This window comes from Electrona antarctica, assembly GCF_951216825.1.
Source record: "Electrona antarctica genome assembly, chromosome: 22".
In the NCBI taxonomy this organism is placed as follows: domain Eukaryota; kingdom Metazoa; phylum Chordata; class Actinopteri; order Myctophiformes; family Myctophidae; genus Electrona; species Electrona antarctica.
The window spans coordinates 3,990,457-4,016,594 of NC_136805.1; the positions used below are offsets into that span (position 1 = coordinate 3,990,457).

A 26,138-nucleotide genomic window follows, 5' to 3' on the forward strand; every position below is an offset into this window, starting at 1 on the left:
ACTATCTTCTGGGGACCTCCCCAAAATCACGAGGGGACCCCCCCTGGGGGTCTTGACCCACCGGTTGAGAACCCCTGGCCTAAGAGAGCTGAACACTGCTTCTCCATGTAAGTAATCTAGTAAGAGAGTAAAATGACACTCCCGTTGACTCCCATCGTAACAATGGAATGAGGAAGTGCTCATTCTATCTCAATGGGATAGTTCCAGCCATAGGCGCAATGTTTGGAACTATAGCCCATAGGCACCCGCTTTGCGGCGAGATCAAAGCGTGTCGCCACTCTCTTACTATATGACTCTGCTCTCTCCGTACTCCCCACTGTCCCCAGCAGTGCACTTCACACCCGGGTCGTTTAAGGATAGCGCGTGTGGGGAGCGAGAACGTTGCAGTGTGGGAACTTGGGGAGAACTACGGAATATGGATTGTGTGGTTAATATGTCAGGAGTGGAGTGACTACATATCCCCACTTCTAGGTCCAGGCCTGGTTTATGATATTTTGACAAATTTGCCCGCTAGGCCAGTGCGACTAGCGGTCCAGGCACTCGGTGCCGCGCTATGAGCTTGTAGATCTGCTATTTTCCAATAGCTAAAGTATAACATAATGCTACAAACACCAAAAGGGGTTCACGCCCAGAATGGGATAAGCAAAAAAAAATAAGGAGGTCTTATTTTATCTGAGGATAATAACTAAAACCCTTAATGGCACTGTGGGCATTCACACACTGATCCTGCTGTCGTTCACTTCACAGCCATTAGCCAATGAGCTTCTGGTTTCCTTGGCACCCAGAAAGCCCAAACTGCAGAAGGGAGAATGTCAAATTTAACAGCTGAACCAGGCCTGTCCTGACATAACCCCCAATGCGACCAGGAATGTCTCCGAAAAGGTTGAGGATTTACCCGGTAGGGTGGAGAGACAACAAGTAGACTGCCACGTCCTTCACCCCTCCCCCGTCCCCCCTCCACCCCCCCATACGGAGCCGCTTCATTTTGGGGGCAGGTGGTACGCCTGCATCGGTGACCTAACGAATTCGGTGACTCTTTTTGGGGTTATTGGGTTTTAAATTGCAGGGCTTAATTTCTTCAGTGCAAAAAGTCTCAAAAAGAAATACGACAGGATTAAAACCCATTTTGGGCGGGAACCCCTTTTGGTGTTTTGAACATTATGTTATAATTTAGCTATTGAAAAATAGCAGATCTACAAGCTCATAGCGCGCCACCGAGTGGCGCGCTACGAGCTTGTAGGTCTGCTATTTTTGAAAAATCGTGAAAATATTTATTTCAGAAAACTGGAGGATTGTTGCAGGTTGTTGTTGCTGTTGTTGAATTCTGGAGAACATTGATGTTTTGACATTTTGGGTTAAAATAGCTAATAGTAAAAAAGAAAAATGTAAATACTTTATAAAGCTTTTTGAACCATCCTTGTTGTTCTAGCACTGATTTTTACAAAATGAGCTGATGCAATATAGCATCATAATATCATAAACGTATACCCTTCAACTCATGAAACATAATGTTTAGCTAAGGAAGTCCCATTAGTCATATAGCATACGTAACGTTTCCAACAGTAAATGTATAATAATAGTTAAATACATTAAAACAAAAGCAAAACTAAAAAGCCAGAGACATCTAGGGTAACCGGATTCGACGGGTCGCCAATTGCGGTGTAACGTCCATCAAAAATAGCAGAGGTATTGGAATAGTTTCCAGTGAGTTTAGTGTAGGTAGGATTAGGAAAGTTAAACACTTTACATCAAACAACATTCCGCTACAACGTTGCCTGTATAAAAGGAGATGACTCTGAGCTATGGCAACATTATAACAATAACAGCAACATCACTTAATCACACACAAAACAAAAAAACATAATTTTCTACACTTTAAAAAACAAGCCACCATCCATAACACGGACTGTCGCCGGTTTGCACACAGCTTCAACTTCCAAGTTATGACTATTATTTTTCTTCTTCTAATCGCCACGCATGCATTGTCGTGGAAATTAAAACAAAACGTGGCACAGTAACAAAAACAAACGCACCTATTATTATTTAAGTTGAACTGATTGTCATGCATTGACAGACCTGCTCTACACTTATTATAACGGGTATGAGAGTAGGCTAGCATATAACGGTTTTATCATGGGAGTCAGAAGGAAAAGGAACCCCCATAATATGAGATGAGGAGCAGCGACAGTAATCGCAGGAATTTTCTAGATTTAGCATGAGCGCCAGCTCCCCCCCACCCCACCCCCCACCCCTTTAATTTTTCATTTTATAAATGTGTGTCACAGACTAGTCAACTCATGTCATTGTGTGAAACGCACAACGCAATAAACCGTTATATAGACTACAGTCACTACACTACAGTAGCCTTGGCTCAGTCAAGACTATACCACAGATGTATTCTGACATTTGTAGCCTATAGATCACGATCGTACCGTAAAAGTCATAAGACTCGATCCGCGGATTCAAAATAGGCTACATCTATGTCATAGTCTTTGATCCAAGGCTGTTTGATCCAAGAAGGCTAACAGTCACTACTAGTACTACATACAGCAGTTTACCTACCTTGTGTCTGGCTGGTGGCTCGCTGCTAGGCGGACAGCAGAGGTGTGTGTGGAGGAGTTCCCTGGTTGTTTTGAAACAGCACAGATTCACAGAACAGATCGACAAACCCTCCTCCTCCTCCTCTTGTGTGTCTGCCCCGAATCCCCGATGCAACACTGACTAGTGTTGCCAGATTCTGTCTTTTTTGTGAGACAGATATAAGTAACCAGGTCTATGAAAACAAGCTCCCCTTGCACAAAGCATTTCCATGACGTGACAATATTTGAGAACCCACTGGTTTAAATAACAATTAAAATGTTAAAATGTAATATTTAAAGTCGCTTATAATCAGCGGACATGGCAACCCTGACCCTGGCACTATCACCAGCAACAATCTCTTCCTGTCACCATTTCACAATAAAAGACTCCACACAGGCATGCACGGGCACGCACGGGCACGCACGCACGCACTCACGCAAAGGGGCGCACGCGCAGTTTTGTTGCAACACTTCTTTGTTATTATACAAAAGATGGGGAAGCTAAAGAAAAGTTGTTCCCTACTTCCCTTAGTTCCCTTTTAAAAGTTTATCATGCTGTTTAACACAGCATATAGTTTATCATTCTCATGCAAGCAAGTATACAGGGTGATCCATCCATCCATCCATCTTCAACCGATTATCCGTAGTCGGGTCGTGGGGGCAACATAGTGCTCCAGACGTCCCTCTCCAGAGCAACATTAGTGACTTCCTCCTGTCCTGTGATGTGTGATCAGATATTGAAGGTAATACTGTACAATAATTCATTAACGCTGATTTATCAAATCAAAATATAAAATCTGCCTTTACATTATTAATTACTGCAAAGTATGATGCATAATTCCTAATTGTAACTATCACAGTAAATCACAGCAAATTAACAACATCAACAATACATTTTACTTGTATTCTGTACATTCATGCATAGATAGAAAGACACAGACAGACAGACAGACAGACAGACAGACAGACAGACAGACAGACAGACAGACAGACAGACAGACAGACAGACAGACAGACAGACAATTATTGAGGGCCCCTCCTATATACAGGTGTAATGTTTGTTTTTAGTTCAATGTTTGTTTTAAAAACTCCATTGACAATGAAGAGAAAATTGACATCATCTTGTCCCCAATAAAGATAATTTAATGTTTGTTTTGTCACCGTTTGTTTTACATCACCATCACCTAATCAACATGAGTTAGACTTAAAGGACAACTTTCGTTTTTTTCAACCAAGGTTCATGTTTTAGGTTGTTATTAGACAAAGTAAAAGATGAGTATTATTTTGTTTTCATTTGCTGCTTTCTTTCGTTTTAGGGATTTTAGCTGTTTGTGACAGGGGGTGGGGCCATTCGAACATGGGGCTAAATATTTTACAAAATTTTATAGCGATTTATTTTTTTATTATTTACTATAGTCCTACTAGACCCCAAGAAATTACATCTGGCCACAAAAGATCACGGGATCTACTGAATGTGTCAAACTGACACATTGAGCCTATGACACACAGTGTGGCTTCCCCCCAGGTAGGCCTCCTTCACATTTAGTAGATCCTGTGATCTTTTGTGGCCAGATATAATTTCTTGGGCTCTAGTATAGGACTATAGTAAATAAATAAATAACATTTTGTAAATAAATACATATTTAGCCCCATGCTCGAATGGCCCCGCCCCCCTGTCAAAAACAGCTAAAATCCCTAAAACGAAAGAAAGCTGCAAAAGGAAAAAAATGAACACTCATCTTTTACTTTCTCTAATAACAACCTTAAAGGAGCATTCAGTGATTTGGGTGATTTGGAAAAAAACCCGGTCCACCCCGGTAACAAGATGTGTACATGCACACGCTCTACAGTGGGGGAAGTACAACAGACCAACAGCACGTGCACCAAGGCCCGCCCCACTCGATCATGATTGGAGGAAGGCCCCTCTCATCCTGATTGGATGAAGGCTTTGCCACTCAAAGCCCAAACCGAAACTAGGGTTTTTTGACCCCAGGGGCTCACTGGGGACAGGGAGGAACTCCTTATATGGTCAGCACACTTTATAGTAGGGAGGATTATCCAAAAAAAATAAGTGATATTTGAATTAAGTGAAATCACTGAATATACCTTTAAACATGAACCTTGGTTGAAAACTAAAGTTGTCCTTTAAGATGTTTGATTGGTGCTAGACCCTCCTATACCCAGCTCGGTGTGTCTGTGTGTACCCCATAGCGATGTCTTGATTGGCTGAGAGCTTAAAAAGTGAGAATAAAATGTGATCTGATGACTCCAAAAAGTGATCGGCCGGAATGTGGTAATGTATGATGATGTACAATGATAAGGGGCGGCGGTGGCTCAGGGGTAGAGTGGCCACTAGGGGGCGGCGGTGGCTCAGGGGTAGAGTGGCCACTAGGGGGCGGCGGTGGCTCAGGGGTAGAGTGGCCACTAGGGGGCGGCGGTGGCTCAGGGGTAGAGTGGCCACTAGGGGGCGGCGGTGGCTCAGGGGTAGAGTGGCCACTAGGGGGCGGCGGTGGCTCAGGGGTAGAGTGGCCACTAGGGGGCGGCGGTGGCTCAGGGGTAGAGTGGCCACTAGGGGGCGGCGGTGGCTCAGGGGTAGAGTGGCCACTAGGGGGCGGCGGTGGCTCAGGGGTAGAGTGGCCACTAGGGGGCGGCGGTGGCTCAGGGGTAGAGTGGCCACTAGGGGGCGGCGGTGGCTCAGGGGTAGAGTGGCCACTAGGGGGCGGCGGTGGCTCAGGGGTAGAGTGGCCACTAGGGGGCGGCGGTGGCTCAGGGGTAGAGTGCCTGGATGGGAACCATAAGGTTGCCAGTTCGAACCCAGGCTCCCCCAGAGTTACTGTCGAAGTGTCCTTGAGCAAGACACTGAACCCCTAATTGCTCCTGATGTGCTGGTTGGTGCCTTGCATGGTTTCCGCTGCCATCGGTGTGTGAATGTGTGTGTGAATGGGTGAATGTAATGCACAATCTATGTAAAGCGCCTTGGATAAAGGCGCTATATAAATGCACCATTTACCATAAGAGCGCCTCACGCCACACAGGTGTGATTTTATGTATATTATTAAATGGGACGAACAGCGAGGGGGCGGGGTCTGCACAAATCAACGTTAAGCAGGTATAGGCAGCAGTTTGTGTTGTGATGTCAGACAAGTCTATTTAAGGGTTTTTATTGACCATCTTTCACAAATTTTCACCTTATTTTTGTATAAAATTGATCAAAGTTCAGGACAGAGGGGCGATAGCGCTCACAAGCTGAAGTCATAATCGCAAACGGACAAGGTTCACACTTCATATCCTAAACGCAGGCAAGTCGGTGTATACTTGTGTCTGTATGAAACAAACGGACTTGAAAACTAGAAGTTACCCCCGTCTATAGTTCCAGAACCTATAGACCTCTATCATACAGAATCAATGAAATCCAAAGTGAATCGCAAGACGCTGGAGCAGCTCTACAACAGATACAGAGATCCCAAGGAAGATCCCAAGGACGAGAGCAGGATGGACAGCGACGGGATCGAGCGGTTCTGCGGCGACCTCGCCCTGAACCCCGTCAGCCTGGGCGTCCTGCTGGTGGCGTGGAAGTTCGGCGCCGCCACGCAGTGCGAGTTCAGCAAGAAGGAGTTCCTGGACGGCATGACCAAGCTGGGCTGCGACACCGCCGGCAAGCTGAAGGCCATGCTCCCCAAGCTGGAGCAGGAACTGAAAGAGACGGAGAAGTTCAAGAACTTCTACCGGTTCACCTTTGACTACGCCCAGACCCCAGGCCAGAAGGGCCTGGACCCGGACATGGCCTTGAATTACTGGGGGCTGGTTCTGACCGGTCGCTTCAGGTTCCTGGACCTCTGGACACGCTTTGTGACGGAGCATCACAAGCGGAGGATTCCCAAGGACACCTGGAACCTCCTCCTGGAGTTCTCCCACAAGATCAAAGAGGACATGTCCAACTACGACGGGGAGGGGGCGTGGCCCGTCCTCATAGACGACTTTGTGGAGTTTGCACGGCCGATCGTGACGGCCGGCGAGGAGGACAAGCTGCAGCTGAAGCTCCTGCTGGTGCAGGACGAGAAGCTCGCAGACCCCAAAGCGAAGGCCGCGTTTCAGCTCGGGGGCAAGATAGAAGTGTCCTCCAGGACGAGGAAGAGAGGGAGAGACAATGCGGACAACCTGGAAACGGATGGACGCAATGACAAGGTTATGCGCACCTGATCGGTCACTGCCCAGTTAGGCCTCGCTAACCGTCTGACCGCAGGATGCACGTGGTATATAGTCCAGTAACGTTACGTGGGGCATTGAGGGGGCTCCAGGGTGTCCTCTGCTACATGCATGAGTCTATAGATATATAGGAACCAAATGGAGTAAAGCCCTAACCACAGAAAAGGGCGGCGGTGGCTCAAGGGTTGAGTGGCTGGATGGCAACCGCAAGGTTGCCTGATCGAACCCGGGCTCCCCCAGAGTTAGTGTCGAAGTGTCCTTGAGCAAGACACTGAACCCCGAATTGCTCCTGATGTGCTGGTTGGTGCCTTGCATGGTTTCCGCCACCATCGGTGTATGAATGTGTGTGTGTGTGAATGCGTGAATTGATGCACAATCTATATGTAAAGCGCCTTGGATAAAGGCTCTATATAAATGCACCATTTACATTTACAAGACGGTTTTAGCGTTGACTGGACCCAAGGAGGTGCATGGTGACCCCTTTGGTGTGGTTTGGGCTTTAAATTAACTCTCAATTAACAATGAGGATTTTACAGTGTAGACTTGGTTGGGGTCTGAGAGGTCAAATAAGGGTAGCTATTGAAAAATAGCAGATCTACAAGCTCGTAGCTTGTAGGTCTGCTATTTTTGAAAAATAGAAGAACAGCTGACATAGAAACATAGCTTTTTCAGAAAACTGTCAGGATGTAGAAGACATTTGTAGAATCTGATCTCAGGTCAAAATGGGTTAAGTTACAAATGTTGAGATTGACTCCTATTAACCCCCAAAACGGAGAATATCAACGGAGAATATCACGGAACTGTCCTTGTGGGGGCAACCCACAAGGACAGTATACAGTTGTAACAAATTGTAACAAACAGTAATTAATTCATTAAGAGAACCACAGCAAACCAAAACTAACCTTTATTAATTAATTACAATATTTTTTTTATTATTAACACGAATCTCTCCAACTGCTTTTTTTTCCCAAATATGGAGCAATATATTGATGATGTCAATGTTCTGTTATTAGTAGTTAGATTTGTCATCTAACCACGCACAAACTGATCTTTGTGAGGTGTTTTCTAATTCTACGCCATGTCACCTGATTTTGTCCATATGTCCCCCAAATGTTTGGAGGCTTTGTGACTGTCTGTCTGTCTGTCTGTCCCCGACTGTCCACAGCTAATCTCACATGGTGCCATTAACATTTTGTGATTTTTCTTTTTTCTTATAGTTAATTTAACTAGGCCTGAGAATGAGACTGTAGGGAAAATGGAATGCATTCACCCACCCTGCAGAACCCGCTATACCCGTTGTTATAGCTCCAGTTTTACCCACCTGTCTGTCTGTGTTCCTTTTGTGCCCATATATAGAGATCTCTGTATCTGTCTGTGCCTATAGATATCTATCTGTATGTCTGTCCTTCCCTGTCCCTCTTATGTCCCGATAACTATGGACAGTCGCCCGCTGAAACCTTGGTTTCTTTTTACTCACCTTCTTGTCTCTTGAAGGCTACTATCTATTCAGCTTGTCCCTTGTATGCCCACGATTCTGTGAATTTATTGTAATAACGTTATGTGATTTGATTTCAAAACCCCAGCTGCACTTTGATTAATTGATTGAAAAATGTCTTAACAGTTAACAGTGGACGACCCAATAAAGCATTACACTTGTTTACAAGAGGGTCCACCTTGTTGGTGCACCCATGTACACCAATTCATCAAAATATCCACCTTCCTACCATCCACTCACACCAGGGCAAGACATCAGAGGTTCACAAAGCCTCGTAGGCATTATAGACCTTTTGCAGCATGGCTTTATTGCCATATAGTGCAGGTAGTTGTTGGCTAGGTGTGCCGTCATTCTCATTTCAGCACGGCTGGATAGCCTATTTCAACCAATTGCTTGGTCAGAAGAACTACATGTAGTGCTATAAATGTCGTTTTTTGGGGCGACTCCTCTGTGTACCACCAGAGGGTGCTCAAGTACCACCAGTGGTACTAGTACCACAGAGAATCACTGTAATCCCTTAACCATCCAGTGCAATTATGCAGCTCTCTCTCTCTCTCTCTCTCTCTCTCTCTCTCTCTCTCTCTCTCTCTCTCTATATATATATATATATATATAGGCCTATATATATATCTCTCTCTCTCTCTCTATCTCTCTCTCTCTCTCTCTCTCTCTCTCTCTCTCTCTCTCTCTCTCTCTCTCTCTCTCTATATATATATATATATATATATATATATAGGCCTATATATATATAATACTTTTTTACATGGAGCCCAAGGCCTGGCCCGACTAATACCAAACATGTTAGGCCCCGCTGGGCTCGGGCAGAACTCCAACAAGTTTGCAATAAATACATTCATGTGTGAGCTTCTATTTAGGAGAGGATTCTTCTTCACATGAAACTGACAAAGCATACATGTGTCGTGGAGTTTTAGTTGTGACCCTTTCAAATGTCGAAAGAACAAACACACTGTCTTCAAATACAGTAATCATCAGGCCTTCATCAGGCCTTCATCAGGCCTTCATCAGACCTTCATCATGAAGGCCTTCATCAGGCCTTCATCAGGCCTTCATCAGACCTTCATCAGACCTTCATCAGACCTTCATCAGGCCTTCATCAGGCCTTCATCAGGCCTTAATCAGGCCTTCATCAGACCTTCATCAGGCCTTCATCAGGCCTTCATCAGGCCTTCATCAGGCCTTCATCAGGCCTTAATCAGGCCTTCATCAGACCTTCATCAGGCCTTCATCAGGATTTCACGCGTTGAGATGGACAGACGTGTTTCGTCTCGCTCCTGCGCCAAGTCACAGAATGTTGACAAAAAAGCGCATTTTCTCGCTCATTTTCTTTTCATACTCCTGTGGATTATGGATTTCTACTCCAATTCACCCTGGTTCTACCATCACGTGGATATGAGGAAAATTGATTACGAGAACAACACCAGCGTAAACAACGAAGAACACAGCACGTTCTATCTCCTCGGCAACAACAACAATGGATCGACCGGTAAACATCTCGGACACGGCGCGGCTGGAATCCACGCACTGTTAACCTGCAATCCGGCCAAAAGAAACAAACCCCTACTTGGCAAGATCGACAGACGCCTGTTCTGTTGTATATTCTTGTTAATGGCAGGAGACATCCAACCCAATCCTGGTCCTGTAATCACTAGACTTCAGGCGAAGAAACAAACTTGCCTGATGATCACGGACGCAAGGACAACAAAGGAGACGGTCGCGGCCACACAGCCAACTCAAGATACGGGCACGGAGCCGCCTTGGGGATCCATCGCAAGGAAAACGCATGAGACGGTCACGGCCACACAGCCAACTCAAGATACGGGCACGGAGCCGCCTTGGGGATCCATCGCAAGGACAACGCATGAGACGGTCACGGCCACACAACCAACTCAAGGTACGGGCACGGAGCCGTCTTGGGGACCCAACGCAGATCTTACATCGGCGGCAGTCGAGGCAAAAGACACGGACAACACCACCATCTACAGGCGTGAAGAGTCTCCACATCCAACCAAGGGGGACAACGAGGCTGGAGACGGACACCGTGATACTTTACCTGCTATTTCTGCTGTTTCTCCGGTCGACACCATGGCTCAATCGGCCCCTCCAGAGCCCTCAACAAACCTGGACGAGGGACCCCATCCCCCACTCCCGCCACCCCACGACGACCCCCACGCACCCCCCACCCTCCCCCCATGGCAACCCGCGGCTTCTACAGACATCAACAATGGCCCTCCGCTCCCCTACTTTGCCATGGAGGAGATAAGCACCATAGTCAGAGCCAACGGACTTCATATCTTTCACCTGAATGTCAACAGCCTTGGACCCAAAATGGCTGAAATCAGGCATATGTTTCAATGCGGTAAGGCGAACATCATTAGCTTCTCTGAAACCAAACTTGATGAGTCAACCAAAGACCCAGAAGTTGAAATAGAGAACTATTCTTTGATCAGAAACGACAGAAACAGGCATGGTGGTGGCGTGTGTATGTATATTCACAAAGACACTGAATATGTTACTCGTACTGACTTACAGCATGATGAAATTGAAACTGTGTGGGTTGAATTAATTTTCAAAAAAGCTAAATCAGTATTAGTGGGCACCGTCTACAGACCGCCTGACCAACATGGGTTCTATGATATACTTGAGGGATGCTTAGCTGAGGAGGAATGTGTAGAGAAAATCCTGATTGGCGACTACAATACAGACATGCAACGAAAGGAAGCACCTGTGTTTAAGTCATTCAGTAAGTTCTGTGATCTACATAGTGTCAGTCAGCTAATTACCCAACCCACTAGAGTGTGTGATTCTACTCAAACTGTCATTGATCTCATTCTGTCCTCGGACAAATCCAGAATCTCCAAGAAAGGGGTTATTGTATGTGGGCTTAGTGATCATTTTATGATATTCTGTACCCGCAAAATACAAAAACTTAAGACCGGCTGCCACAAAACAGTCATATCAAGGGACCTCAAAACCTACTCTAGTGAGGTCTTTAACCAAGTATTGGAGAGTCTGGATTGGTCCGATGAGCTTAAAAGCACACATGTCGAAGAAGCTTGGCTTGGCTTCAAAACCAAATTTACATCAGTACTGAACAACATGGCTCCTTTGAGAACCACCAGGGGCAAAACCCGCTCGGAACCATGGATGAATTCGGACATACTGGCTGCAATGAAAGCCAGAGACAAAAAATGCTCTGAAGTTCTAAAATGCAAGTCAAAGCTAGCCAAGCGCTTCGACAGTGTTCGCCAAGCTCGTTTGAACAACCTAAATACACAACGAATCAAACTACGAAACAGTGTAACTGCCATGACCAAATCAGCTAAAAGTAACTTCATTAATGATAAAGCTCAGGAAAACAAAAACAATCCTCATGAGCTCTGGAAGCTACTAAACAATCAACTAAGCTATGGTCAGAAACTAAAAACCAGATTTTCGAACATAAACATCAAATCTGACAACACTCTCATCACTGACAACCTTGATGTGGCCAACTACTTGAATATCTTCTTTACAAACATATCAACAACTCTGGTTAACAAACTGCCCTCCCACTCTGGGCTCTTTGGTGTAGAGCACATTACAACCTTCTACAAAAACCTAGGTGTTTGTAAAGACGATTTTAAACTAGTTATGGTAACAACTGATGAGGTAATTAAGAAACTGAGTGCCCTCCAACCCCACAAGGCCACAGGCCATGACAACATTCCCTCCAAATTTCTCAGAGACTCAGCCATCTCTATAGCTCCAATCATCACCCACATAGTAAACCTCTCCATCAAACAGGGACAGGTCCCCCAAGATTTCAAACTGGCCAAAGTAACCCCCTTGCACAAGAAAGGGAGTAAATTAGACCCCGGCAACTACCGCCCTATTTCTATTCTTAGTTCCATCTCGAAAGTGATGGAAAAAATAGTCTATGAACAGGTTGAAAAGTATCTTGCCACTAATAAATTATTGTACGAGTTCCAATCTGGCTTCAGAACATCCCACTCCACTGACACATGCCTCCTCTATTTGAGCGACCACATCAAACAAGAGGTGGACGCTGGCAAATACTGCGGCATGGTCATGCTGGACCTCCAAAAGGCTTTTGACACCGTGAACCACTCCATACTGGTTAACAAGCTAAAAGCAATTGGTTTCGATAGCACATCAGTGAGCTGGATGCAATCCTACCTGGAGGGGAGAGAACAGATGGTGGAAGTGAACGGAACACTGTCCCCCCCCCTCCCAGTGAGCTGTGGCGTTCCACAAGGAAGCATACTAGGGCCTCTACTGTTCCTAATATATGTAAACGACATGACTTCAGCCTGTGACTGCAACTTGTTCCTGTTCGCAGATGACTCAGCACTGCTGGTCTCGGACAGGGACAAACTGCAGGTTGAAAATGCCCTCAGCTCTGAACTCGGTAGAATCTGCACCTGGCTCGCTGATAACAAACTATCTTTACACCTGGGAAAAACTGAATCCATTCTCTTTGGCTCTATTAGTAATCTCAGCAAGGCAAATGGCTTCTTGGTTAGAGTGGGTGACAATGTTATCACACGTAAAGATGAAATTACCTACCTAGGTTCCATCCTGGAGGCTAATCTTTCCGGTGATAAAATGGCCACCAACGTAATCAAAAAAGTCAACCATAGAACAAGATTCCTCTACAGGATCTCCTCACTGGTCAACAAAAACACCTTGAAGACCTTAACAGGAGCCCTTGTACAGGGTTTCTTTGACTATGCATGCACCTCCTGGTACCACAGCACCTCAAAGGCCCTTAAAACCAGGCTCCAGACTTCCCAAAACAAACTGGTCAGGCTCCTACTTGATCTAGCCCCCCGAACCCACCTCACCCCTGCCCACTTCGACAGGCTGGAATGGCTTAGGGTCGACGACAGAGTACAGCAACTTGCAATGGGTCTGGTCCACAAGATTCGATACACCACCAAGATACCCATGTACCTGTCTAGATACTTCCTTAATGTTAACGAAGTCCACACCCACAACACCAGAGGGAGTGCAACGAACCATGTACAACCCAGATTCGGCACAAACAAGGGACTAAATTCTTTTCGCTCCTATGCCACCAAAATGTGGAACGCCCTACCAACTGTCATTAAGACATGCGAATCCCTTGACTCCTTCAAAACCGCTCTCAAAGGGCACCTACGGATGGCTGCAATTCGAAACTGGCCCCCGTAAAATCTGAATCCCCCCCCCCCGCCCCCCCCTTTTTTCCCCTCACTGTATATATTTCTTTTCCCTTTTTACCTCCTTTTTGATGAATTCTTTTTTGATGAATTCCTGTTCTGTCTATAGAAGTGTCTATTTGTACGTCTCTAAATGTTTTGATGATTTGAACATGGTGGACCCTGTTGGAAACAAGTGTAATGCTTAATTGGGTCGTCCACTCACAGTTAACAGCCTTTGTATTGAGTTTGTGCTTGAAATGTACTGTAATTCTGCAAACTGTTAATAAATTCTTCAATCAATCAATCAATCAATTCATCAGGCCTTCATCAGGCCTTCATCAGGCCTTAATCAGGCCTTCATCAGACCTTCATCAGACCTTCATCAGGCCTTCATCAGGCCTTCATCATGAAGGCCTTCATCAGGCCTTCATCAGGCCTTCATCAGGCCTTCATCAGACCTTCATCATGAAGGCCTTCATCAGGCCTTCATCAGGCCTTCATCAGACCTTCATCATGAAGGCCTTCATCAGGCCTTCATCAGGCCTTCATCAGGCCTTAATCAGGCCTTCATCAGACCTTCATCAGACCTTCATCAGGCCTTCATCAGGCCTTCATCATGAAGGCCTTCATCAGGCCTTCATCAGGCCTTCATCAGGCCTTCATCAGACCTTCATCATGAAGGCCTTCATCAGGCCTTCATCAGGCCTTCATCAGGCCTTCATCATGAAGGCCTTCATCAGGCCTTCATCATGAAGGCCTTCATCAGGCCTTCATCATGAAGGCCTTCATCAGGCCTTCATCAGGCCTTCATCAGACCTTCATCATGAAGGCCTTCATCAGGCCTTCATCATGAAGGCCTTCATCAGGCCTTCATCAGGCCTTCATCAGACCTTCATCATGAAGGCCTTCATCAGACCTTCATCAGGCCTTCATCAGGCCTTCATCAGGCCTTCATCAGACCTTCATCATGAAGGCCTTCATCAGGCCTTCATCATGAAGGCCTTCATCAGGCCTTCATCAGGCCTTCATCAGACCTTCATCATGAAGGCCTTCATCAGACCTTCATCAGGCCTTCATCAGGCCTTCATCAGGCCTTCATCAGACCTTCATCATGAAGGCCTTCATCAGGCCTTCATCAGGCCTTCATCAGGCCTTCATCAGGCCTTCATCAGACCTTCATCAGGCCTTCATCAGACCTTCATCAGGCCTTCATCAGGCCTTCATCAGGCCTTCATCATGAAGGCCTTCATCAGGCCTTCATCAGGCCTTCATCAGGCCTTCATCAGGCCTTCATCATGAAGGCCTTCATCAGGCCTTCATCAGGCCTTCATCAGGCCTTCATCATGAAGGCCTTCATCAGGCCTTCATCAGACCTTCATCATGAAGGCCTTCATCAGACCTTCATCAGACCTTCATCATGAAGGCCTTCATCAGACCTTCATCAGGCCTTCATCAGACCTTCATCAGGCCTTCATCAGGCCTTCATCAGGCCTTCATCAGACCTTCATCATGAAGGCCTTCATCAGGCCTTCATCAGGCCTTCATCAGGCCTTCATCAGGCCTTCATCAGGCCTTCATCAGGCCTTCATCAGGCCTTCATCAGACCTTCATCATGAAGGCCTTCATCAGGCCTTCATCAGGCCTTCATCAGGCCTTCATCAGGCCTTCATCAGGCCTTCATCAGGCCTTCATCAGGCCTTCATCAGACCTTCATCATGAAGGCCTTCATCAGGCCTTCATCAGGCCTTCATCAGGCCTTCATCAGGCCTTCATCAGACCTTCATCAGGCCTTCATCAGGCCTTCATCATGAAGGCCTTCATCAGACCTTCATCAGGCCTTCATCAGGCCTTCATCAGGCCTTCATCAGACCTTCATCAGGCCTTCATCAGGCCTTCATCAGGCCTTCATCAGACCTTCATCAGGCCTTCATCAGGCCTTCATCAGACCTTCATCAGGCCTTCATCAGGCCTTCATCAGGCCTTCATCAGGCCTTCATCAGACCTTAATCAGGCCTTCATCAGGCCTTCATCAGACCTTAATCAGGCCTTCATCAGGCCTTCATCAGACCTTCATCATGAAGGCCTTCATCAGGCCTTCATCAGGCCTTCATCAGGCCTTCATCAGGCCTTCATCAGACCTTCATCAGGCCTTCATCAGACCTTCATCAGGCCTTCATCAGGCCTTCATCAGGCCTTCATCATGAAGGCCTTCATCAGGCCTTCATCAGGCCTTCATCAGGCCTTCATCAGGCCTTCATCATGAAGGCCTTCATCAGGCCTTCATCAGGCCTTCATCAGGCCTTCATCAGGCCTTCATCATGAAGGCCTTCATCAGGCCTTCATCAGACCTTCATCATGAAGGCCTTCATCAGACCTTCATCAGACCTTCATCATGAAGGCCTTCATCAGACCTTCATCAGGCCTTCATCAGGCCTTCATCAGGCCTTCATCAGACCTTCATCATGAAGGCCTTCATCAGGCCTTCATCAGGCCTTCATCAGGCCTTCATCAGGCCTTCATCAGACCTTCATCATGAAGGCCTTCATCAGGCCTTCATCAGGCCTTCATCAGGCCTTCATCAGGCCTTCATCAGACCTTCATCAGGCCTTCATCAGGCCTTCATCAGGCCTTCATCAGGCCTTCATCAGGCCTTCATCATGAAGGCCTTCATCAGACCTTCATCAGGCCTTCATCAGGCCTTCATCAGGCCTTCATCAGACCTTCATCAGGCCTTCATCAGGCCTTCATCAGACCTTCATCAGGCCTTCATCAGGCCTTCATCAGGCCTTCATCAGGCCTTCATCAGACCTTAATCAGGCCTTCATCAGGCCTTCATCAGACCTTAATCAGGCCTTCATCAGGCCTTCATCAGACCTTCATCAGACCTTCATCATGAAGGCCTTCATCAGGCCTTCATCAGGCCTTCATCAGACCTTCATCATGAAGGCCTTCATCAGACCTTCATCAGGCCTTCATCAGGCCTTCATCAGGCCTTCATCAGGCCTTCATCAGACCTTCATCATGAAGGCCTTCATCAGGCCTTCATCAGACCTTCATCATGAAGGCCTTCATCAGGCCTTCATCAGGCCTTCATCAGACCTTCATCATGAAGGCCTTCATCAGACCTTCATCAGGCCTTCATCAGGCCTTCATCAGACCTTCATCATGAAGGCCTTCATCAGACCTTCATCAGGCCTTCATCAGGCCTTAATCAGGCCTTCATCAGACCTTCATCAGGCCTTCATCAGGCCTTCATCAGGCCTTCATCAGGCCTTCATCAGACCTTAATCAGGCCTTCATCAGGCCTTCATCAGACCTTAATCAGGCCTTCATCAGGCCTTCATCAGACCTTCATCAGACCTTCATCATGAAGGCCTTCATCAGGCCTTCATCAGGCCTTCATCAGACCTTCATCATGAAGGCCTTCATCAGACCTTCATCAGGCCTTCATCAGGCCTTCATCAGGCCTTCATCAGGCCTTCATCAGACCTTCATCATGAAGGCCTTCATCAGGCCTTCATCAGACCTTCATCATGAAGGCCTTCATCAGGCCTTCATCAGGCCTTCATCAGACCTTCATCATGAAGGCCTTCATCAGACCTTCATCAGGCCTTCATCAGGCCTTCATCAGACCTTCATCATGAAGGCCTTCATCAGACCTTCATCAGGCCTTCATCAGGCCTTCATCAGGCCTTCATCAGACCTTCATCATGAAGGCCTTCATCAGGCCTTCATCAGGCCTTCATCAGGCCTTCATCAGGCCTTCATCAGACCTTCATCAGGCCTTCATCAGACCTTCATCATGAAGGCCTTCATCAGACCTTCATCAGGCCTTCATCAGACCTTCATCAGGCCTTCATCATGAAGGCCTTCATCAGGCCTTCATCAGGCCTTCATCAGGCCTTCATCAGGCCTTCATCAGGCCTTCATCAGGCCTTCATCAGGCCTTCATCAGGCCTTAATCAGACCTTCATCAGGCCTTCATCAGACCTTCATCAGGCCTTCATCAGACCTTCATCAGACCTTCATCAGGCCTTCATCAGACCTTCATCAGGCCTTCATCAGACCTTCATCATGAAGGCCTTCATCAGGCCTTCATCAGGCCTTCATCAGACCTTCATCAGACCTTCATCAGACCTTCATCAGGCCTTCATCAGGCCTTCATCAGGCCTTCATCAGGCCTTCATCAGGCCTTAATCAGGCCTTCATCAGGCCTTCATCAGACCTTCATCAGGCCTTCATCAGGCCTTCATCAGGCCTTAATCAGGCCTTCATCAGGCCTTCATCAGGCCTTCATCAGACCTTCATCATGAAGGCCTTCATCAGGCCTTCATCAGGCCTTCATCAGGCCTTCATCAGACCTTCATCAGGCCTTCATCAGACCTTCATCAGGCCTTCATCAGGCCTTCATCAGGCCTTCATCAGACCTTCATCAGGCCTTCATCAGGCCTTCATCAGACCTTCATCAGGCCTTCATCAGACCTTCATCAGGCCTTCATCAGGCCTTCATCAGGCCTTCATCGGACCTTCATCGGGCCTTCATCGGGCCTTCATCGGGCCTTCATCGGGCCTTCATCGGGCCTTCATTGGGGCTTCATCAGGCTATCTTCATGACCTTTCGCCTGTAGGTGTGCAAAAGCCTTGCTTTTTATAAATGTCTATTCAAGAAAGGGTGTGTTCAGAACAGATATAGACATCCCACTCCACACCAAAATACATGCATCAACGTAAATCACCGAAATGAACACCATGACACAATGCTATACACTTCTTAAAGGCCACCACATAATCCCCCACTGATTCCCATGGTTAGATAGCAACATAAATGAAATATTGAAATATTACCGTATATCTGCCTGACTCAGTGGTGAAACACTTCTCTGCATAAGCATATTGATACTAGCCTGAGCTAATGGGTTAGGTTTCTGGTCTAGAGGGGCGGGTCGCGGCAGATGCACAATCTATGTAAAGCACCTTGGATAAAGGCGCTATATAAATGCACCATTTACCATTTACCATTTACCAATCATCCCCTCTATCAGCCTGGTTGGTTGGGAATGGATTTCAATCACTGTGGTGTGGACCAATCATGCAGAGAGCTTCCCATCTACCAGTGGCCCCTGCATGATTCGTGCCACTGGTGGTACTTGAGCACCCTCTGGTGGTACACAGAGGAGTCGCCCCAAAAAACGAAATTTATAGCACTACATGTAGTTCTTCTGACCAAGCAATTGGTTGAATCAGCCGTGCTGAAATGAGAATGACGGCACACCTAGCCAACAACTACCTGCACTATATGGCAATAAAGCCATGCTGCAAAAGGTCTAATGCCTACGAGGCTTTGTGGAAGGCTGCTTGCGCAAATCGGCGCTGTCAGACAATTCCATGACAACGGTTTGTGTTGTGTGTGATGTCAGATCAGAGCTCTGGTCAGACCATATAAAGCACAGTATGCCTTAGAGAGATACTGTATACTGCAGCAAGAAATTATCCAGTCGTGCAACCATGAGCGGTGTACCCAGAATGCAAAACCTCAAGTCCGGGCAGAAAGAGAAGGTCCGGCAGTTCATCTCCGTCACGCAGGCGGGCGAGAAGGCAGCCATCCAGAGCCTGACGCAGCACAACTGGAGAGTAGATCTCGCCACAGACAACTACTTCCAAAGCCATCCGAAGAAGTCCAAGAAAGCCCACGTGGATAATAATAATAATAATCGCTGGAACGTCTCGGCGCTCGAGCAACTCTTCAACAAGTACAAAGGCCAGGACCAGGCGGAAGAGGACAAGATAGACCAGGCGGGGATGACGCAGTTCTGCAATGACCTCGCCCTGGACCCGGCCAGCATTAGCGTTCTGGTGGTGGCCTGGAAGTTCCGCGCCGCCGCTGCGTGGGAGCTCAGCAAGACGGAGTTCATGGACGGCATGAAGCAGCTGGGCTGTGACACCGTCTCGCAGCTGAAGGCGGCCCTCCCCAAGCTGGTGCAGGAGCTGAAAGACAAAGACAAGTTCAAGGACTTCTACCAATTCACCTTCGGCTTTGCCAAGACCGCGGGCCAGAAGGGCTTAGACCCGGACATGGCCGTGGAATACTGGAAACTGGTTCTGTCCGGTCGCTTCAAGTTCCTGGACCTCTGGAACCAGTTTGTGAAGGAACATCACAAGCGACCCATCCCCAGGGACACCTGGAACCTGCTTCTGGACTTTGTCAATATGATCGCGAGTGACATGGCAAACTATGACGGGGAGGGCTCGTGGCCCGTCCTCATAGACGAATTCGTAGAGTTTGCTCGGCCAATCGTGACAGGGGGCAAGAGCAAAACCAAGTAATGCCCTCTGGCTCCAGGGTCCAGTTTTTGTTTCTCCTAATGTCTTTGGGGAATATGCTACTATATTTGTCAATATTCCTTTAGGATTGTCCTGCCGATTCAATGAGAGACCACAATTGTTTGGGGGATTGACCTGGAATAGTGGAATAGGCCCCGCATGCCCTTTGCCTACACTTTGACTTCCAGGGAGGGCGTCTTCTATACAATATTCCTTGCTGATGAGAAAGCGCGATGGCTTAGAATGGCTGCTCTGGACTTGTTCAAGTGTTCCCTGTACCAGACGTGGAGACGGGATGAAAGCTTAACGTTTTCTGCACGTATCTGGTCCTCTTCTGCTGCCAACATTGAATAAAATGTTCAATTCTTTATGCTTTTTCCCCCACTTGCATTGAGCAGTGACAAGATCAGGAAGAACCACCATGATGGGTTCAGTGGCGCTGCTACCATCTCCATCTCCAGACTTTACGTGGCCAGTATTGTCGGTAGTGTTGATTTCGTCGACTACCTTTTTTCACTGAGGATGACTAAATAAAAACAACATAAAAACTAAGGTGCGATGACTAAAACTAAATATATACTGACAATTTCATCAACAAATAAAAACTAGATGTTAGGGAGGGACTAGTAAAGAAGATATACAGTAGCAATAAAACACAAGTCATTTTATGGTTGCATGCTGAAAATAGAGCTTGTAGATCGCCTATTTCAGTATTTCTTAGCATGCAACCAAGTGTGAAAACAGCCATTATGACGCCATCAAGGCCAAAATACATTTTAGTTGACTAAATCAACTGTAGATTTAGTCGACTAAAATCTTGCGATATTTAGTCGACTAACTACATTTACGTTTCAGAAGACAAAAAAAAGACTAAAAACTGAATGAAGTTTCATTCCAAAGACTGACCAACTAAAATCAAACTTTGCTGTCAGTCTATACATTGATTGTGGATCGTCAATGATACAGTATGACTATTGACTCCAGCTTAGGCCAAATCAATAAATAATAATCACACCTGTGTGAAATGAGGGGCGCTCTTGTCATCGACAGCTCAGTTTCAGTCCCAGCACAGTTTCAGATGTTTAATTTACGTCATATTTAGCGGAATTATCAGCTCTTAACATCATATATCATCATCATGCATCATACCATACTAGCCAATCAGAATGCCTGTTGCCTGTGATTGGTTAATTCTGGTCAATCAGAATGCCTGTTGCCTGTGACTGGTTAGCTGATTTGCTCATTTACATATTATGTACATTTTCCCTTCAATGTCGGTGGCGTTTCATGTTTTGATGGTTCATTTATGTCATACAAATCTGACGTCATTTCTCTGTTCACCGTCAATGGGGACCTGTGGGGACAAAAGCTGTTTATAGAAGGGGCTAGCGCCCCTTAAAAACAAATAAATAAAAATCACACCCGTGTGAAGTGAGGGGCGCTCTTATCATTATACATCATCATACATCATCTCATGAACAACTGAATTCATGTGATTGGTTAGCCGATTTGCTCGTATATGACATTACAGTATATGACATTACATTCCATTGACTCATTGTCAATGGAATGTAATGTTTGTGTTGCCACAAATTTACGTCGTATTTGAGGCACATATGACCTACTTTCTCCTTTCTTTGTCAATGGCAAATATTGAGACGTGTTGGGACAAAAGCTGTATATAGGAGGGCCCTCAAAAATCACACCCGTGTGAAGTGAGGGGCGCTCTTATCATCAATCATACATCATCTCATTCTGGCCAAATTGCGTCTTCACTTTTGTCTTCAATGTTTGTGCTACTACGCGATGTTTGTGTTTACACAAACACTCCAAATTGTCCATTCATTGTCCAATACTTGTGTACGACAAAGTTTGTGTTTGCACACACACTAAAAGCTGGACATAGGAGCCCCTCCAAAAAAATCACACTTGTGTGAAGTGAGGGGCGCTCTTATCATCATCACACATCACATTCCGTGCTCAGCCAATCAAATCATCACAAATGTCATTCCCGGCCAATCACTTTTGGCGTCTTCACTTTTCTGCCCTCACTTTTATCTTCAACATGTACTTTGCTCGGCCAATCAAATCATCGCTATTGAACGATCAACCAATCATCGGCCAATGTTTGTGTTCTCACAGATCCACAAAGCTGGGCGGAGGGGCTATCTAAGGCTCTGCCGCTAGCAATAAGGGCACCTGCGCAAATCTGCGTTGTCTGGAATGTACGCCGACGGTTTGTGTCCCAACCCGAGCTGTCGACAGCCTATATAAGGCTCCGGCGCGCCCCGTACCGGAGATTACACGAGCAATGATACCGTTGAAATATTTCAGATACACACGATAGTCAAACGCGTATAACGTTCACAAGCTGAAGTCATTGCCCGAAGAACAGGTTTTAGGCAGTTCATGTCTTTCACGCAGGCCGGGTTAGAGGACAGCCGCGTACTGCCCGACACATACAAAGACCACTATACATCCACAACCCCCTCCCCCCAGGCCTGGCCTCTATTATAAAGAGTCCATGAAAACCAATGTGGATCGCAAGAAGCTGGAGCAGCTCTACAACCGATACAAAGACCCCCAGGATGAGAACAAGATCGGCATCGACGGCATCCAGCAGTTCTGCGACGACCTGGCCCTGAACCCCGAGGCCAGCCTGAACGGCCTGGTGGTGGCCTGGAAGTTCCGCGCCGCCACGCAGTGCGAGTTCAGCAGGAAGGAGTTCCTGGACGGCATGACCGAGCTGGGCTGCGACACGGCCAAGAAGCTGAAGCTCCTGCTCCCCAAGCTGGAGCTGGAGCTGAAGGACCCGGCCCGGTTCAAGGAGTTCTACCAGTTCACCTTCAACTTCGCCAAAGACCCGGGCCAGAAGGGCTTGGAGCTGGAGATGGCCGTGGACTACTGGAAGCTGGTTCTGAACGGTCGCTTCAAGTTCCTGGACCTCTGGAACCGCTTTCTGTTGGAACATCACAAGCGGTCGATCACTAAGGACACCTGGAACCTGCTTCTGGACTTTGGCAACGTGATAGCGAGTGACATGTCAAACTATGACGGGGAGGGAGCGTGGCCTGTCCTCATCGACGACTTTGTGGAGTTTGCTAGGCCGATTGTGACGGAGGGGAAGTGCAAAGCCATATAAGTCCAAGCGAGAGGTGTTTTTTTGTGTTTCTCCCTTCGCCTAACAGAGTATATTTATAACGTGGCCCTGTAGAGGTGAGCCATCTACACGTGGGTCCGTCTGATTTTGTCCGGGGCTAATCCAGCAAACCGCTCGTCCAATCGGTGTCCAACTTCCTTGTGCATGATGCTAATGGGAGTGAATCGCGATCGGTTCGTGCTAAAACCTTTGGCCAACTTTTCAATAAGCCTTTTATGTAGTTTGTTTCAACTGAATGAGAGACTGTGGTCAGGGAGCGACCAGTGAGCGACAGCCGCCCAGTCTGATGACATGGTAAATGGTGTATTTTATATAGCGCCTTTATCAAAGGATAGATGCATAGATTCGTGCATTACATTCACCCATTCACACATTCATACACCGATGGCGGGGGAAACCATGCAAGGCACCACCAACCTGCACATTGGGAGCAATTAGGGGTTCAGCGTCTTGCTCAAGGACACTAAAACTCTGGGGGAACCCAGGATCGCGAACCGGGAACCTGTGGACTGAATATCTCCACATTTCTTGTGCATAATGCCAGTAGGCCAAGGAAGTAAATCCAGAATATCGTTCACCTATTACAATTTTGTTTCCTGTGTGAATATCTATACTATTTTGTCACACCACACCACGATTAGATCACATCTAGTTTTGTTTTGTTATTTAATTTTTTTGCTGTAATTTGACTAGTATTCCTCTCTTTGGAGCTGCTGCTTAAGCAGAGCCACAATGTCAAAAATCTCTTTAGATTTTTATTTCAAAGTGAAAAGAGGTCACGTTGATAATTCACATTGAAAGTTCATATTCACGGTTCAACACACACTTTTTGTTTCTCTACCTTTGGTTTCTAGTTGTTAAACCTTTTTTAACTTTTAACTATAGTTTATTTTTCTAATAAAATGTTTTTTTATTTTTCTGTTATGTAAAGTATACGTATTAAGTATAGCTTTTCGAAGGGCGCCCCCAATGCATGGCTTTTGAAGATCATATGGCAACCAAAGTCTATGGGATTTTTTATGTTTGTTGAGAGCACTTATGACATAAATTGCCAGCCAAGTCTATGGACTTTGAGGATATTACAATATTTGTTGAGAGCACTTATGACAAATCGTTTGCCAGCCAATGAAGTCTATGGACTTTAATGTTTGTTTAGGGCACTGACGTACGACGTCATGTGGCCGATATAAATGCAGTGGCCGCCCCTCACTTCACACAAGTGTGATTTTTAGCTTCAGGAGAAAGAAGATTCAAATTCAGAAAGTGTCAGAAAGCCTGTCAGCGATGCCTATAGAGCGTCGCAGTCCCGCCCCCTTTCATGACGACGCCAGGCCCAGGAAATAAATCCCAAACACAGTATTTTGGACCAAACAAATAATTACAAAGAAGAAAAACAACAAAAAAAAGTGTTGTAACCTGCCATTTTTTTCTACTTTCTAATTCTTTGTTTGGCCCAAAACATTGTGTTTATTGTCATGATTTGTCACGACAAGAGTTGGCTTTGTCTGCGGCGTAAACGTCTTTAAATAAATACTTTCTGAAAAGTCTATGAGGAAAATGAACAGGGATTTATTTTCCGGGTCTCACGAGAGGGCGGGACTGCGACGCTCTATAGTGTCATGACTCACGACAACATAGGCTTTAGAAAGGCCTCGCTCAGGACTCCTTACCGTCACAATACATGTTTTCAGTGTGGCTTTGGGCGTTTGTCCATTTTTATTAGTTCTGTTCTCTTCTTTTTTCTGCTCATATCGACCTGCTGAATTGTCTTGACTCTACCAGCTGCCCACTGATTGACTGATTCTACATCAGTGGTTCTCAACCTTTTCAGCCTCCGCCCCCCCAAAAGAATCCTATTTGAACTGGGTACTCCTTATATGGAGCCGGCCAGTAACTCTACATCTAACCTCATACTTCAAACCTTTGGTCTCCATATATGGAGCGGACATGTTCTGACATTCCATAAGTTGATCAATCCTCTTCGATGTCTCCCTTTTGACTGATACCTGTCCATTTAAACTCTATACAACTAAAAACTAGAGTTCTCAACAGGCCCGTTAGCGATAATTAAGACCCAAGTCCTAACTGGGCCCTCATCAAACCCTTTACTCTCAAGACACTGCCCCCGCTGCCACCCTTAGATCTCCATATATGGAGCTGAATTCCTTCCATATATCTGACCCCTCCTGCATGCCAAAGCGCCAGCGCTCGTCCAGCAGTCTGCTGTCACCCGCCTGCGTGCACGCGAAGCTTCTCGCCCTCAGGGCGTCTTAAGGCTCATTCGTAGTCTGGATTTTCGGTGGTGAGGTGACCACCGCTCCGGTGGTGAGGTGACCACCGGAGCTGGAATAACGTTGAGCGGTGGTGAGTAAAAACAGAGAGAAGGGCTGGGGCGGTGGGGTACATTCATTTGTTACCTATTCATCTGTATCAATTAAAAATAGCATATAAGGTGTTTGTTTAAAGTGTTCTAAACAAACATTAAAAAGTCCATATGATGTAATTTCCAAAAGCCAGACATTGGAGGGGGTGCTCAAAAAATACTGTGACATCTTTTGGGCCTTTCTCGGCCCCACCCCTCTCCCACTGTTTATATTGTGTTTAGTTTCCAAGATGGCCGCAGCACCAGGAGGGGGTGGGGCGGAGGTGAGCGGGTGGGGTCGACATATGCCCTTGCTGAGCTGCGTTCACACATTCAAGACACCTGTCTTGTGTCTGTGTTTAATGGCTGCTCCAATGCATTCCCAATGGAAGCCCATATGGTTTGACCAATCATTTTGTTTGATGGGGGGGAGGAGGGGGGCAGAACACATCCATCAAAGCTGTGTTCAGACACAAGTCAGGTGTCAGACACAAGGCAAGTGTTTGAATGCAGCTCAGTAAGGGCATATGTCGACCCCGCCCACTCACCTCCGCCCCACCCCCTCCTGGTGCTGCGGCCATCTTGGAAACTAAACACAATATAAACAGTGGGAGAGGGGTGGGGCCGAGAAGGGCCCACTTCACGGCCCACCACAGTGTGGCCCCGGCCCTCAGAAACGTTGCATAATTAGACCAACAGCGAGGGTGCAGCTGCACAAATGGGCGTCGTTATGCAGGCGTGGCAACGTTATGTCAGACTATATAACAATGTCTATTAAGTGTTTATAAGTGTATGTGTTTTAAGAATCTCT

The 26,138-nt window shown here is 46.6% G+C and overlaps 4 protein-coding genes across 4 annotated transcripts in view; 3 read left to right on the top strand and 1 right to left on the bottom strand.

Annotated features, from left to right (window-relative positions):
• p4ha1a (prolyl 4-hydroxylase, alpha polypeptide I a) overlaps positions 1–2,703 on the bottom strand; it is a 38,366-nt gene extending 35,663 nt beyond the window's left edge. The window contains exon 1 of the mRNA XM_079493523.1: positions 2,563–2,703. The gene's annotated coding sequence lies outside the window, so the exon portion shown is untranslated. The remainder of the gene's footprint in view (positions 1–2,562) is intronic.
• Positions 290–6,779, top strand: LOC306914722 (DCN1-like protein 2; the record flags this gene model as incomplete). The annotated part of the gene is made up of 2 exons (XM_079491898.1): positions 290–386; positions 5,950–6,779. The coding sequence occupies 2 exons, from the start codon at positions 290–292 to the stop codon at positions 6,777–6,779; spliced, it is 927 nt and encodes a 308-aa protein (XP_079348024.1).
• Positions 6,780–19,007: 12,228 nt separating this feature from the next.
• Positions 19,008–19,808, top strand: LOC306914723 (DCN1-like protein 2; the record flags this gene model as incomplete). Its single annotated transcript, XM_079491899.1, has 1 exon — positions 19,008–19,808. The coding sequence occupies one exon, from the start codon at positions 19,008–19,010 to the stop codon at positions 19,806–19,808; it is 801 nt and encodes a 266-aa protein (XP_079348025.1).
• A 2,478-nt stretch (positions 19,809–22,286) lies between these two features.
• Positions 22,287–22,947, top strand: LOC306915605 (DCN1-like protein 2; the record flags this gene model as incomplete). Its single annotated transcript, XM_079493039.1, has 1 exon — positions 22,287–22,947. The coding sequence occupies exon 1, from the start codon at positions 22,330–22,332 to the stop codon at positions 22,945–22,947; it is 618 nt and encodes a 205-aa protein (XP_079349165.1). The 5' UTR covers positions 22,287–22,329.
• Between the last annotated feature and the right edge of the window lie 3,191 nt (positions 22,948–26,138).